General features: G+C 47.4%; 2 protein-coding genes across 2 annotated transcripts; one reads left to right on the top strand and one right to left on the bottom strand.

Moving 5' to 3' along the window:
• The first annotated feature begins 3,217 nt into the window (after window positions 1-3,217).
• LOC123080811 (tRNA uridine 5-carboxymethylaminomethyl modification enzyme MnmG) lies at window positions 3,218-9,658 on the top strand. Its single transcript, XM_044503765.1, has 13 exons — window positions 3,218-3,448; window positions 3,537-3,688; window positions 4,582-4,673; window positions 4,824-4,937; window positions 5,416-5,746; window positions 5,828-6,007; window positions 6,190-6,270; window positions 6,445-6,663; window positions 6,756-6,898; window positions 7,569-7,735; window positions 7,880-8,097; window positions 8,451-8,543; window positions 8,990-9,658. The coding sequence occupies exons 1-13, from the start codon at window positions 3,292-3,294 to the stop codon at window positions 9,206-9,208; spliced, it is 2,166 nt and encodes a 721-aa protein (XP_044359700.1). The 5' UTR covers window positions 3,218-3,291; the 3' UTR covers window positions 9,209-9,658.
• Window positions 9,659-9,778: 120 nt separating this feature from the next.
• On the bottom strand, window positions 9,779-13,522 carry LOC123080810 (protein ALTERED PHOSPHATE STARVATION RESPONSE 1). Its single transcript, XM_044503764.1, has 4 exons — window positions 11,621-13,522; window positions 11,318-11,517; window positions 10,989-11,212; window positions 9,779-10,871 (listed from the first exon to the last, which is right to left on the bottom strand). The coding sequence occupies exons 1-4, from the start codon at window positions 13,158-13,160 to the stop codon at window positions 10,073-10,075; spliced, it is 2,763 nt and encodes a 920-aa protein (XP_044359699.1). The 5' UTR covers window positions 13,161-13,522; the 3' UTR covers window positions 9,779-10,072.
• Window positions 13,523-14,062: the final 540 nt, after the last annotated feature.

The raw sequence follows: 14,062 nt of genomic DNA, 5'->3' as shown, positions 1-14,062 counted from the left end.
CGGCTGGGTGGGCAGGAGACGGCAGGCAGCGCCGGTGGGCAGCGCCGGCGAGCAGGGACGCAGGTCACGCACCACGCCTAGTGTTCGACCAAGTAGGGCGAAGAGGCGGCGGACGGCCGGTTGGTTCGCCCAAGTCAGAAATGGCTGCCCAGGCAGGCAACGAAGCAAAGCCGGCCCCAGGCGAATTGGGCCAAGCCCAAGGCCGCCTTCGTCCAGGTCTACAGTAGTTGCTACAGTGCTCGAAGGAGATGGGCCTCACGCCCCAGGCCGCCGCCCGGGCTGCCTGGGGCCTATCTCCGCCCATGATAGGAGGGGCCACGCCGGCTGCGAGACCGCTCGTTTTGGCTCACCTCAGCGCCGGCACCCCCCTCCTCACCCTCCACATCAACCGGATCGCATGGCAGATCTATGCTCGAACCTAACAATAAATAGCTCATACTAGACGATATTTAATTGCCATGAATTTAAAAATCTAATATTTATACTAAATATTTTTAGTTTATATAATTTGTTTATATAAATTTACAACCCTAAATAATATATATTTATATTTATATACTTAACCACATAACAATGTTGCTAAATATTAGTTGTACGATTCTTTATTATGTATATAGTTTAAACATTCATACTTAAAAGAATACACGCACACAATGCTAAGTTTGTGCTATATCTTGTAGCATTAGTTATTTTCTCTTTATAACAAGATGTCACTATTAAACATGAAAAATAAAAAGAACAAATTTACATGTCTTTATGGATTAATATTATGATAATTGTGTAAACTATAGTGTATATTTATGTGTAAATTGTATGGTTTGAGAAATATCTTGACATCGGGTTCTAGAGTATGATTAAGCCCAAGCAAATAGCATATCTGAAAAAAAAGATAAAGAGAATAGCAACCTAATTAAACTAACAGACACATCAATTAGATTGTTGTTTTGTCTCTATTGCTACTACCTACTAAAACAACGTCTGTATTTCCTAAAGGAGGGAGTACTTTGGTACGTTGTGTGAACTTTCTTCTACGAATTGGACTTTGTTTTCCATTAGATATCTTATATACACAATCCTATATAACTAAATAGTTGATCTCCACGAACTTATTTCTTTCAACATGCACGGAAATGCCCACCTCAATAAGTAACCATGCATGGGAAAAGCCCAACCATTTCCATTATATTATGTTATTTATATTCAATAATTGCTTTATAACTACACAATAATCAAATTGTGTACAATAAATTCCTATTCCAGCTATCATATTATTAGTTCAAATATCCATGTTCCATACAACCAAATTGTATTGAATATATTGCAACTAATTGCTGCAGCATTGCGTGGAGTATCACCTGGTAACTAATAGTGTATTGGCTACTTCTCCATCCTTCCCAAATTATGTCACGTTATTTGCATGTTGTCAATCTTTTAGAACTTTGAGCACTAATATGCACACATATATACAGATTGAACACATAAGAATGATGTCACAATATTTATCTTGCAAAATACCTTTTATTTCATGCACATTTTCACTTTTTTAGCTATACGTCTTAGCCAAAGTCGTGTGTTGAAAACTGTCAAAAGTAAAAATCTTCTTATATTTTGAAACATAGAATGATCGCCTGTTTGCCCGACCATTGTGCTGGCTGCCCCAAAGCGGTTTTCCATGTGCCAACCCTTATTTTGTGTGACAAAGTTTATTGCCGTATCTGCCATTGTTGCATTACGATTGTGAAAAGAACCCCAAATTAAAAGTTTCTTTGCTATCGTGAAAAAAGTGCATTGAGATTTCATTTTTTGTAAAACCACTCTATCAAAATTTTAAGAAAAACGCCACTACTATGACTTCTAAAAAATCTATGTATTTGAGGCATCTAGGTTACAGACACTGACTGTTGTTAGCATTTTAATACGAGATGTAACAAAAGGAGACCACTCGTGAGGACCAACATGACCTGCCACTGTGAAAAATATGATGAGGTTTACATGGGTCCCACCTCTCAAGTCTCAATGCCAACACCAACACGCTCACTACCTTGGCCTTAGACGGGAGGGTGAGGCGGTGACTGCAGGAGGACGCTGGACACAGAGGAAGAAGAAGGCGACCCGCCTTGTGGGCTGCTGTCCACCGCATCATATTTTTCCATTGAGGCACGCCATGTCCATTGGCAGAGCCTAACGGAGGCCAAACAGGGTTGCGACCCCCCTTCCAAAAGTTTTATATTATTTGACTCTACTAAGCATTGGTCTCAACATCTCACAATTATCCATGCCTTCTTCAAATCAACTGAAACCGTGTGTCTCTCCATGACTCACCACCATGGCTAGTGAAATTCCAGGCCTTCCCCCCAAGTCTCAATCCTCAATCTTGTTCTTTCCCTTCTCGTCCACTCCATCGATTCTTTAATTTCCAACCTTCGCTGCGCCGCCTGCTTGCTGCTGCACTAGCAATGGCTACTTCTACATGCCACCGCTTCTGATTCCCTTCTCTTCATATGGTGCTGCCGCTGTGTGTTGCTCGTCACCGATCATCATCGGCGGCTTGATGCCGTCACAGTTGCGGACCTGCACGGCCCAATGTGACGACTGTCAATGAGCTGAACAATGAAGTGCTTCTGAGGACTAAAGAAGCAGAGCAAGGTATTTTCCAAATGTTCTTAAAGAAAATTGTTTCAGAGATGTTCAGATGATGTTTATGTAAGACTTGATTCAGATGTTCACTCACTCAGTCAGTCATGTTCTGATTGCGTCGATTAACGAAATTTGAGTTGGAAAAGTGTGAACGATATTTGGATTTCGTTTCAGGTACATATCATGCATGCAGTCCTTTTTCAAAAAGAAGAAGAATGAAGCAGCTATTATTGATTGTGTATTCATGCATATGTTATGTTTTCTGTTTGAAATTGGCCCCCTCTCGGATGATTGTCACGAGTCACGACTGGCCATGCCGACCTTGACGTGCGGGCCCTTTTTACGGGCGATTGTGTCAAAATACAAACAAACATAAACACTGCTGCAAGAGACGAGCTGTCTCAAATATGGTGGGGTTTTGAGAATCTTCACAAAGTGGTTATGTGGTATGCGGTGACTTTCTACTAGTATAATTTACTGAAATAACATAGGACTTAAAAATAAATGCCGGAGGATGAATTTACCACACTCCCATATTCTGAGGGTCCTTTTTGCAAGATCTCCCTTTCAATCTGCATCCGGAGCGAGAGCCACAGCCGCGAGCAGAGCAGAGCGCAGATAGGCCGCTCCCTCTCCCCCTCACCGTCTCCGGCGATGCTGCTCCGCCTCCGCCCGCCGGCCACCGCCGCGGGCCTCTCGTCCTTCCTCTCTTCCGGCCCCTTCACCCGCCCCCTCCCCTCGCCGTCCTGGCGCCCGCGCCGCCCGCGCCTCTCCACCGCCGCCGCCGCCGCCTCCTCCTCCGCCCCCAACGGTAACGCCCCCCTTCCCCGCACTCCCCTGCCCCCGAACGGTTCGAGGAACGAGGGGTTGCCATTGACGCGTTTAAGCCGTGGCGCCAGGTCCGGGAGGGAGGCTGGAGTCGCTGCGGGAGCGGTACGACGTCATCGTGGTCGGAGGGGGCCACGCCGGCTGCGAGGCCGCGCTCGCGTCCGCCCGCCTCGGCGCCCGCACCCTCCTCCTCACCCTCAACATCGACCGCATCGCCTGGCAGGTTTGCTGCGCTCGGCCGAGCTCCGTTACAGTTCTCAGTTCAGGTTTCTGCAGTAGCGTGCTGGCATATCCTTTTGATTCGTGTAAATTTTTAGTTTCTCATCTTTCTATCCATAATAGCTCATAAGAAAAATATGCAACCGAGTTCATGTGCTGGATGGATGGATGCGAGTAAGCCAGGAATAATGTTCAATGGGGGGGTTAGCATACATCCAGTGCAGTAATCTTACCATATAATGTGCTAATCAATGGTGTCAAAAGCTGTGATGCATGGACATTTCTAAGAGCAACACGAGAAAGCATAGGTGTTAGTTGACACCAATGGCTCTTTCCTGGCTCCGTCCCTGCATCGAATCCTTGCGATGTACTGTAGTTCAGGTCTGTAATGAAGTTCCTTGCACCCAGAATCGAGCCATTAAACCATGTGCTGCTGTAAGAGTTGAACAATGTGCAACACTGTGATATGTTAGTGTATCTGTAGGCTGCAGCACACAGGTTCTGTTACAAATTTTGATGTTGGTGGGTATCTGATCAAGGGCTAGATAACTACATAAGACAAAGCTGTTTGAATTTGCAGTAGAAGGGAACTTCAATATGGCGGTTGCAAATTTCTACTCCCTCCGTTCCTAAATATAAGTCTTTTTAGAGATTCCACTACAAACTACATACTGATGTATATAGACATATTTTAGAGTGTAGATTCACTCATTTTGCTTCGTATATAGTCCATAGTGGAATCTCTAAAAAGACTTATATTAAGGAACAGAGGGAGTATATGCTATAAAGAGCTAAGGAAGGATCCTTAGTCAAGGAGCTGTCTGTCAGTTTTGCGACATTCCAGGCACCAAAAATGCATTTCTGCTGACTCATTTTTCTCCCTGATATGTTATACAGCCTTGCAACCCCGCCGTGGGCGGGCCTGCAAAGTCTCAACTTGTCCATGAGGTAGATGCCCTTGGCGGTGATATTGGAAAGATTGCAGATAGGTAGGAAGTTAAATCTGCTCCTGTTTACACAGACAAATCATTTCATGCCTTTTGTGCTTGTGGCTGGGGTTTTGGGCTGAGAGAAACTTGCAATGCTACCAAATCAACAGAGATCTTTTGGTATATACTCATTACCTCTTCTTCTGATAGGTGCTATTTGCAAAAGCGTGTGCTGAACAGCTCAAAAGGTCCTGCTGTCCGTGCACTGCGTGCTCAGACCGATAAGAGGGAGTATGCAATGGAGATGAGGAAAGTTGTAGAAAGGTCAGTATATACAAAACAAACTTGTCATAACTTGCACACTTAGCCAAAAATATTCATTCTGTTGACAAAGTAAGTGGTTAGTGCTATGTAAAGATGAATATTCATTTTGCTGGTCTCTCAACTAAATCACATATTTCATATGTATATTCTTAGGTGCTTCTGACAGAATCACGATCTTATTATTATTTATAAGCTACAAAACATATCAACCTCCCTAATTTGGCATGTCGTAGTGTTACTCCTGACCAAAGACTATGTAGGTATTACTATTTGAGTAGATGAATGTTTTCTCCCGCATATTGACTCCCAGAATCGTAAAGGTGAACCTGTTGTGCAGATTTTTCTCATTATCAACTGAAAAAAGCAATGTCAAGGCTATTATGACATCTAATCTATATATTTATTGTTGTTGCCGGCATATTTATTAGTCTGGTATCTTTTCATGCTACTTACTTATTGTTGCACATGCTATTTTCAGCACACAAAATCTTTTCATTAGAGAGGCAATGGCTACAGAAGTTATGATAGGCAAGAATGATAGTGTTGAGGGTGTTCACACTTTCTTCGGCATGGACTTTTATGCACCATCTGTTGTACTTACCACCGGGACATTTATGAGTGGTAAGATTTGGGTTGGTAGGACATCAATGCCTGCAGGGCGAGCTGGAGAGTCAGCTTCTCAGGGACTTACTGAAAACTTGCAGCATCTGGGTTTTGAAACTGACCGTTTAAAAACTGGCACGCCACCACGAATTGATCGCAGAACAGTTGACTTTTCTAGATTGGAAGCCCAGCATGGTGATGAAGAGGTGTGTAGAACATGTGAAAATATTGTTTTCTTGTGATTATATTTTCTTGGTTATCTGCATTGATGGTGCCTCTTGAAACAGGTAGGCTGGTTTAGTTTTGATCCTGAACTTCACGTTGAGAGGGAACAAATGTGCTGCTATTTAACGCGAACTACAAAAGAGACACACCAGATTGTTACAGACAACTTGGATGAAACACCAACGTATGGTGGCTGGGTTGAAGCAAAGGGACCAAGGTACTGCCCAGCAATTGAAGACAAGGTATTATATCATGGACATTTTTGTTCTGTGACTTTGTTCGACAAAAGATTATGTTTTGACCTATTATGTGTAATCGACCTAAACTTGAAAAGATCATGGAAAGAAAAACTAGTTTTTCCTATATAGATTAACTTTTTTGCTGATCACAGTCCAAAACATAACCGTATATTTGTTTGTTACAGATTGTAAGGTTCAAAGATAAAGAATCTCATCAGGTGTTTCTTGAACCGGAGGGTAGAGATGTCCCTGAGCTATATCTACAGGTTTCTCTCTCCCCCCCCCAATTCTGTATATTTTTCCTTTTTCACCAATTGTTTTCAGTTTGAGATTTGGTATCACTTGTTCTTATCTATGTAATTTTTGTGTAAAAACGATATTTTCTGAATCATTGTGTTACTCAAAATCTACAACTTAGACCATTTATACACCTCATACAGGGCTTTTCCACTGGTCTTCCTGAGAGATTGCAATTACCACTTGTGAGAACACTGCCAGGACTGGAGAACTGTGTGATGCTAAGGCCAGCTTATGCTGTTGAATATGATTACTTGCCTGCTTATCAGTGCTCAAGATCGCTTATGACAAAAAGGTTCGAGGGCTTGTTCTTCTCTGGTCAGATTAATGGAACAACAGGATATGAAGAAGCCGCGGCTCAGGTGTGTTCATCGCTTCTGATATGCCCATTTCAGGACATATGGTTGATTGAACCTGATTTTCTGGATCCTAATCTTGCTCACTTTTATTACAGGGTATAGTTTCAGGAATCAATGCAGCTAGACATTCTGATGGAAAGCCACTAATCGTTCTTGAGAGGGAAAGCAGTTACATTGGGACTCTGATTGATGATCTTGTTACAAAAGATCTTAGGGAGCCTTATCGCATGTTAACAAGGTATGGGTTATCAATACAACAGCTCTTGGTATTAATGCTTAAATGGTCTGATGGAAAAAACATAGTTGCAGGCTCATAAATATTAAGACAAAGCAATGTGACATAGTATTTGTATTTAACAGTGAATATTAGAATCTGTATAATTCTACAAGGCTCCATGCCAACTTTTAGGGTTTGCCACTCAATTTGTTGGCATTCATGGAGTTGCAAATTGATGTCTCACAAACACGTGGGTCCAGGGGCCACATTTCAATGAGATATGAAGTGGCAAACCCTTGTGTGCCAAGGATTGTAGTGGCAAGTTTTGTTAACCATAGAGTAACGGCCATGATTCTCACCAAGGACTGCATCAGAAAGGGCTAGTTAAATGCAGAGCATAAAATTAGACAAAAGTTACAAAACTATGCTCGAAAGATGTTATAGATCTTCGAGAAACTCAGCATGAGCACTGCTCATTCATTATGAAGAAAAATAGAGCCATAATTACAAATCACTTGTTTTCTGAAGGAACAAGCCAGAAGAACTTTACTGACAGCATGCTGTGATGTTTTATGTTGTCTAATATTGTCAATTAGAAGGAATCAATGAACTTACCATTTAAATAATCTAATGACTCTTTGAATCACAGTTTGACTGATAATTTTTGTTGTTGGCACTTGTGTACATTCAGTCGTTCAGAGCACCGTCTACTATTTCGATCCGATAATGCCGATAGTCGGTTGACCCCTTTTGGGAGAGAGATTGGTTTAATAGATGATAGACGCTGGGAGCTTTATAAGTCAAAGCAAGCCCGCATTAAAGAAGAAAAAGAACGATTGAAGCATACAAGAGTATCGGGTAAGCTTTATATACTTTCGAAGCTGCATTGCCACATATTTTATGCGGAGTTCAGAAATATTATATTATTATTGTTAAGATCTATTCTCTTCGTGTATTTACAAGCATGGTTTCTGGTTCTATAATCAAGTATTCCGTTTGCAGGAGTTGAATTTGCTGCCGAAGTTACTGCAGTATCAAACCAACCTGTAAAGGAGTCATCGACACTTGAAGCCATACTGAAAAAGCCACATGTACAGTATAAACTTCTGGACAAGCACGGATATGGAAATGAGCATTTATCTTCCATTGAGAAAGACTGCGTAGAGATTGATATCAAGTACGAAGGTTTCATAGCACGACAGCAGAGTCAATTACAACAGGTAATTTGCTTATGGTCATGTCATTTTGTTCGAATTAAATATGCAAGGGAACTTCTTTCAAGTGCAAGAGAAATGGTAAATACATGTTTAAGAAGCCTGGCAGTGATGCATATTGCACTTGTTGTGCAAGTATCTGTCGTGCTATGCATGTTCTTTTTCTCTGTTGAGGAACTTGTTTTTAGCTCTTTTGTAACTGTAGCTGATTCTGTACCTTTCTCCGTTGTAATATAGAATGTCAGGGGTTTAAGTTTTTTATTCTTGCTTTTCTTAAGAAAAAGACCAGCTCCATTGACTTTGATAGGTTCAGTTATTTAATCCTGTCATTATTGCTACTTGAAAAACCTCCTCTTCAGATTATAAATCAGGAACACAGGAAACTTCCTGAAGACTTGGATTACCACTCGATGCTAAATCTATCCCTTGAAGCTCGTGAGAAACTTTCCAAGGTATGAGAAGCATCTGCTTCTACAGTATATTTGCTCTTTCTGGAGTAGTATTTAGAATATGTTCAAGAGCCTTACATAAGATAACCTGCCAATAATAACCCAGGGGCATGCACTTTTTTATTCAGTCCTTAATTTAGCAACAACATCGACTCAAAAAAAAATTTAGCAACAACACACATGTTGTGTGCACTTCAGTCTTGTGTGATATAATCGATGGTGTGGGAATCTTAAGATGCCTTCCTTTTTTGCCCAACATTTCCTCAAGATTTCAGCGCTGCAAATTTGATCTGCTTGACCACATCCTGCCTGAACTTCTCTGTCATGCACACACACACTGAACCAAGTGGTTAAAACCTGTCGACTGCAGCGCTGTGCTATTCTAAGCAGGGCGTTCTGGTTTTACGATTGCGTCCGATACAACTCTTATTTGGATGATGAATCTGCAGGTAAGGCCACAAACCTTAGGCCAGGCTGGCAGGATCGGTGGCGTGAGCCCAGCTGACATGACGGTTCTCCTCATCTCGATGGAGAGCACCCGCCGCGCGGCTGAGTACAAGCGACAACAAGAAATGATGAGGTCCGTCGCCGCGGCCAGGGCCAACGCCAATGCCAATGCCAAGGCGGACGATTCTTCAGACGAGGCGGTTCATGCCAGCACCGCGTAACTGCATGCACCCCTGGCTGTGACTGCTACAGGCAACCGAACCGGGACCCTATCAACAGAAGTTGCGTTTCGCGGGGCAGTGTGCCCCACGACGAAATAGAATCTCACGGGCGAGGTAGCTGGAACGCAGCGGAATTGTTCAGGAGATGCTGAGAATGCATGTGCTATACCTGGACATCCACCTCTTTTAGATGGCCTGGCGGGAGGGGTAGGTGGTGCTGCCACAGTTTTCAGTTTCAGGCATGTGGATGACTGAAGCTTATTTGTAATGCTGGGTCCAGTGAGGAGACCATGGAGGATCCGTCGCGCTTAGGGGTCAGTAGTAGGCACGAATGTAAAGGAAAAGGCGACGACGATGAACCGACGCTCGCTGTTTTTTGTGTACATATATATACATTCGTGTTTTTTAGATCCTGGAATAATGCAATGAAGCCATGCCGTTTGTGTTTCATGGGAGTTGTCATTAGGATTCACAGTTAATTAAAAACATAGTGCGAAGTAGCGCATTCTTAGTCACACAATGTGAACTATTAGCTCTCTCAAACACATTGCTGAGATGAAGATCGATTAGTAAGTTGATGAAGTATCATGTAACGATGTACAGTATTAATTGGAGTTGGAGCACCACTGAAACATTTGCAGCTTCCCTCTAACTGAGCAATGGGTGAGCCAGGCACCATCAGTAAAAACCTCTGCAAAACACTAACATTCTATCTAATCTACCACCATAATCGTTCGTAGGAACTAAGGCCTAATCCCCAGAATGAACCAATGATCATCTATACACAAAATCTCTCTCCAGCACTACCCCCTCTCCTCCTCTACCACCCCAGTCACAACAAAACTGTCTGCTAAAACAATGCCATCAGCCAAGGTGTGGCCGGCGAACCTCTGTAGGCGCCCCGTGAGCTCCGGCGCCGTTGGTCCTGATGCGCGCGTAGACCTGCAGGTTGCCATGGAAGAAGCCGACGATCTGCTCCAGCGCGGGGACGAAGCCGACCGGCAGAGTGGCCGACGCCGCAAAATGGACATGCCTCACCACCTCGTCGTGCTTGGCCATCTCGTTGTCCAGTTTCCTCCTCATCTTGTGCAGATCGACGGTGTGATCACCACGGTTCTCCGGGAGGGTGACCATGTCGGTGCCCGTGCCCGGGCCAAGCTCTCGCTGCAGGGCCTCGCGCCTTTTGTTGTAGTCCCTGGAGGCGTGGTCGACCTTCCTCTTCTGCCGGTCCTCGTCCTCCTGCCTCTTCCTGAGCTCATGGACGAGCTTGTAGAAGTAGTCGATCGACTTCAGCGCGTCGCTCTTGGGCACCAGATCGATGGCCCGGAACCAGTCGTTCGACACGACGAATATCGGCCGGGCGCCGAGCTTGCCCGGGGAGAAAGGCGGGGCGCCGTCCGGCGCGTCTTGCTCGTCCTGCACCTCCGGGAACCATCTCCTCAGCCATCCATTCAGTGCCTCCACATAAGACCTCTGCGAGCTGGTCCACTTGTTGAAGCAGCGGTACCATTTCGTGAGCTCCCTCTCCAGCTCCAGCGTGGCCAATGTGGCGGCGGCGGATTGGCTCACGGTCCTCGCCTTGAGCAGGTGCAGCCTGCTGTCCCTTATGGCCGACAGCTGCTTCTCATGGCATTCCAGAACTGCTTTCCACATCCTCCGCAATCTGTGTTTGATTGAACAAAAACAAGAGCAGCAATGAGTGTGGTCAGTTTAAAGGTTTTGTTCTGTCAGACAATGAAGTTGTGCAACAACTAGAACCAGGAGGGGAACTTCATCATACCCCTGGATAAGATCAACGAGCTGAGGGTACAGTTCTTCGTCCCGAATTTTCTCTATCTTCGACGAGAAAGCCTTGGCTGTTTTGATGTTGATGGTGATCTTCGACCGCAAGTCCCGCACCGACGATCTGGCCGTCTCTATCGCATCCGGCTCTGCCCCTTGTTCGTCTAGCGACTTCAGCCTGTTGTACTTCTTTTCATACAGAGTCCTCAGCTTCTCTTCATCCTAGAACAATCACCTAACCTTTTTCAACACATATTTTGGCAGTAAATAAAGAGATAATATGAATGGACGCTTGTAGCTTGTTGATGTGGCCTCAAATGTTCTCACCTTAACCTCCTGATATAGCTTCTTTTCCCATACACAGAGCTTCTCCAGAGTTGAACAGAGACTTCCGTTGCGATTTCCTCCGCCATTGGCCGATGAAGCTGAAGTGCTCGGTAACCTTGAGCGCCTTTCCCGCTTTGGAACGCAGTAAGAAGAGGACGGCACACTAAGCGACATAGGCTCCATCACCCTGGAGGAGAAATCTGCAGAAACAACATAATATGTCAGTCACCTTTCAATGCACTTGCACATATATAACAAAATTTCAGACATGTGTTGCTCCAATGAAATATTTCCATTACCCACATCTAAGAACTTTAGGCGCCGTCCGGTGAGGCACCTTCCCCACCTCGAGCATCCTGGAGACCTCATCGCCGCAATGCAGCGCCTCCTCGAATCGCTCCTTGACCTCCTCCATCGCCTCCACGACATCTCTCTCCCCATTGTGCAACGGCGAGAAGGACTCGCTGCTCACTGTCATGGCCGACCGCACTGACTTGCCGTGGCTCCCCCCAGCGCCATCTGCATCGACAATCGACCCGGCCTCATCAACCGCAGCACCCTTCTTCCCGGTGGAGCTGCTGCCGACAATGTTGTCACCATTCTCACCAAATGGTACACCCTTCTTCTTCTTGTTGTTCTCGGAGGAGTTGCCGCCAGCAATGTCACCAAAGTTGGCGCCGTTCAAGCTCACTGCATCGCTCCTGCCCCCTTTCTTGCTGTTCGTATCGGAGCCGGCATTGCTCGGCACTGAATCGTTCCTTGAGAGCGGCTTATTCGCCTCAGCATTGGCACCAGGTGATCCCTTGCTCTGCAGCTTCACCTCAGTGGAGGAGGTGCCCTTGGGAGGGGCGGCATTGGTGGCAGGACCAGGAGCTGGTCTGTTCCCCTTCACGTTCTGATCTTGAACGACGGCCGAGGTTGACGGCTCCAGCTTAGACTCGTCCTCAAGCTCCGGGATCCCCTCCATCCTCCTCAGCTCGGCGTAATTGGCGTAATTGGGGCTGCTGGTGGGCAGATTCCGATTCGCGTCGGCGGTCTCGCCGGGCATGCCGCGCGGGTAGTCCTCCAGGAACTGGTCGTAGGGCGTGGGCGTGAAGAGGTCTAAGAAGTCCCACGGCGAGGCCTCCGGGGGCGGCGGCGTGGGCGGCGGGCCGCGCGGCCTCGCCTCCTCCGCGACCGGCTCGCCGTAGGGGCCGTACGTGTAGGCGGACCCGTAGCCGTAGCTGGCCGCGCCCTCGGCGTACTCGGCGTAGGGGTCCTCGTAGACCACCGTGGGCACGGTGGCGGAGTTCCTCATGTGGTGGCGGTGGTGCTGCGTCGTCGGGGGCGGCGCGTGGCCGCGGACGCGGGCGCGACGGGAGTGGTCGAGCGCGTGGAGGTGCTTGTTCTCGTCGTCGTCGGAGTCGGAGAGGGAGTGGGAGAGGGGCGAGACGGTGGAGGAGGAGGAGTCCGGGGACGGCGGGAGGCTCGACGCGGCGGCGGCGGAGGAGGAGGCGACGGCGGGCTGCGGCGGCTTGGCGTCGGGGGACGGCGGAAGGGTGAGCACGGGCGAGGCGGCGGGGTCGGGGGTGGCCGGGAGCAGCGCGGCCGCGGCGAAGCGCCGCAGCGCGCCGCCAACGGCGACGAGCGAGCGGAAGTAGGCCGCGTGCGCCGCCGCCAGCGCGAAGCGCCTGTCCGCCGCGGCCCGGATCAGCGCCACCCGCTGCCGGCACTGCGCGGCGGGGCCCCGCGCCCGCCGCGAGGACGAGGCGGCGGCGGCCCCCGTCGTGGCCCGGCGCAGCGTCTCCCTGGCCGCGGCGGCCGCGGTGGCCTTGAAGGCGTCGTGCGAGGGCGCGCAGCCCATGGTCGGGGGGCCGCTCGCCGGGCGATGAGGAGGCGAAGGGAGAAGCAACCGGAAACCCTAGCTAGACGGGCAGCGGCGGGGGTGGGAGCCGGACGCGCTTGGTTTTTGTGGGCTCTGGCGGATCGTCGGCGTCCATTACATATAAGGGGTCGGTGGCTCGGTCGTGTGGGCTGCCGCCTCCTCCTCGCACCAGGAGCGGCTCCGGCGCGGCGTCGGATCGAGCTGCGGCGGCGGAAGGAAGGATTGGGATTTGGGATTGGGAGGGAGGCGCGAGGCAGAAGGAAGGAAAGGATGGAAGGAGGGAGACGAGAAAGGAAGGAGCGGTGGTCGCGTACAAATTTGCCCCTCGGCTTTTCCTTTTCTTCTGCCCCGCCCCCTCTCCTCTCCGCTTGCCTTATTTTTCTAGCGCTTGACCTTTTTGAGATTGTTGGCGGCAACTCCTCCTAGACCGACGATGAAGTTGCCACAGATGCCTTCACATACCGTCCCTAAACACACATTGCGGAGAGACGTGAAATAAATTCAGAAAAACGCAAGCATCAATGTCAAGTCTTAGACTTGAAGTCTGACGACACAAATTGATCCGACATGTATCATTATTACGTGTTTTAAGACTTTTTTTTAGAACCTCCCTCAAGGCATTTTATTTAGGACCCCCTTGGCTAAGAGGAGTAGCGTTTGCAATATTTTGTTGACATTTTTATTTGTGTGCGGGGTGATAGATTATTTGGAATGGCATGTCATTTTCCGGGATGAAGCTCAAAACTGCCGTCCTCCTAGGAAATGTCATGTCACCCCGAAGAAATTGTCACACCTCATACAGCTAAAACTGTCAGCAGAAACAATCGAAATGCCACTCTCTCCCAGCAAACGTCATCCAGATAAGATTTCTGTTTTATTTG

This window comes from Triticum aestivum, chromosome 3D (genome assembly GCF_018294505.1).
Source record: "Triticum aestivum cultivar Chinese Spring chromosome 3D, IWGSC CS RefSeq v2.1, whole genome shotgun sequence".
NCBI classification, from domain to species: domain Eukaryota; kingdom Viridiplantae; phylum Streptophyta; class Magnoliopsida; order Poales; family Poaceae; genus Triticum; species Triticum aestivum.
Note: the sequence above shows the minus strand (reverse complement) of the source record. Positions and strands in the feature narration are given on the sequence as shown.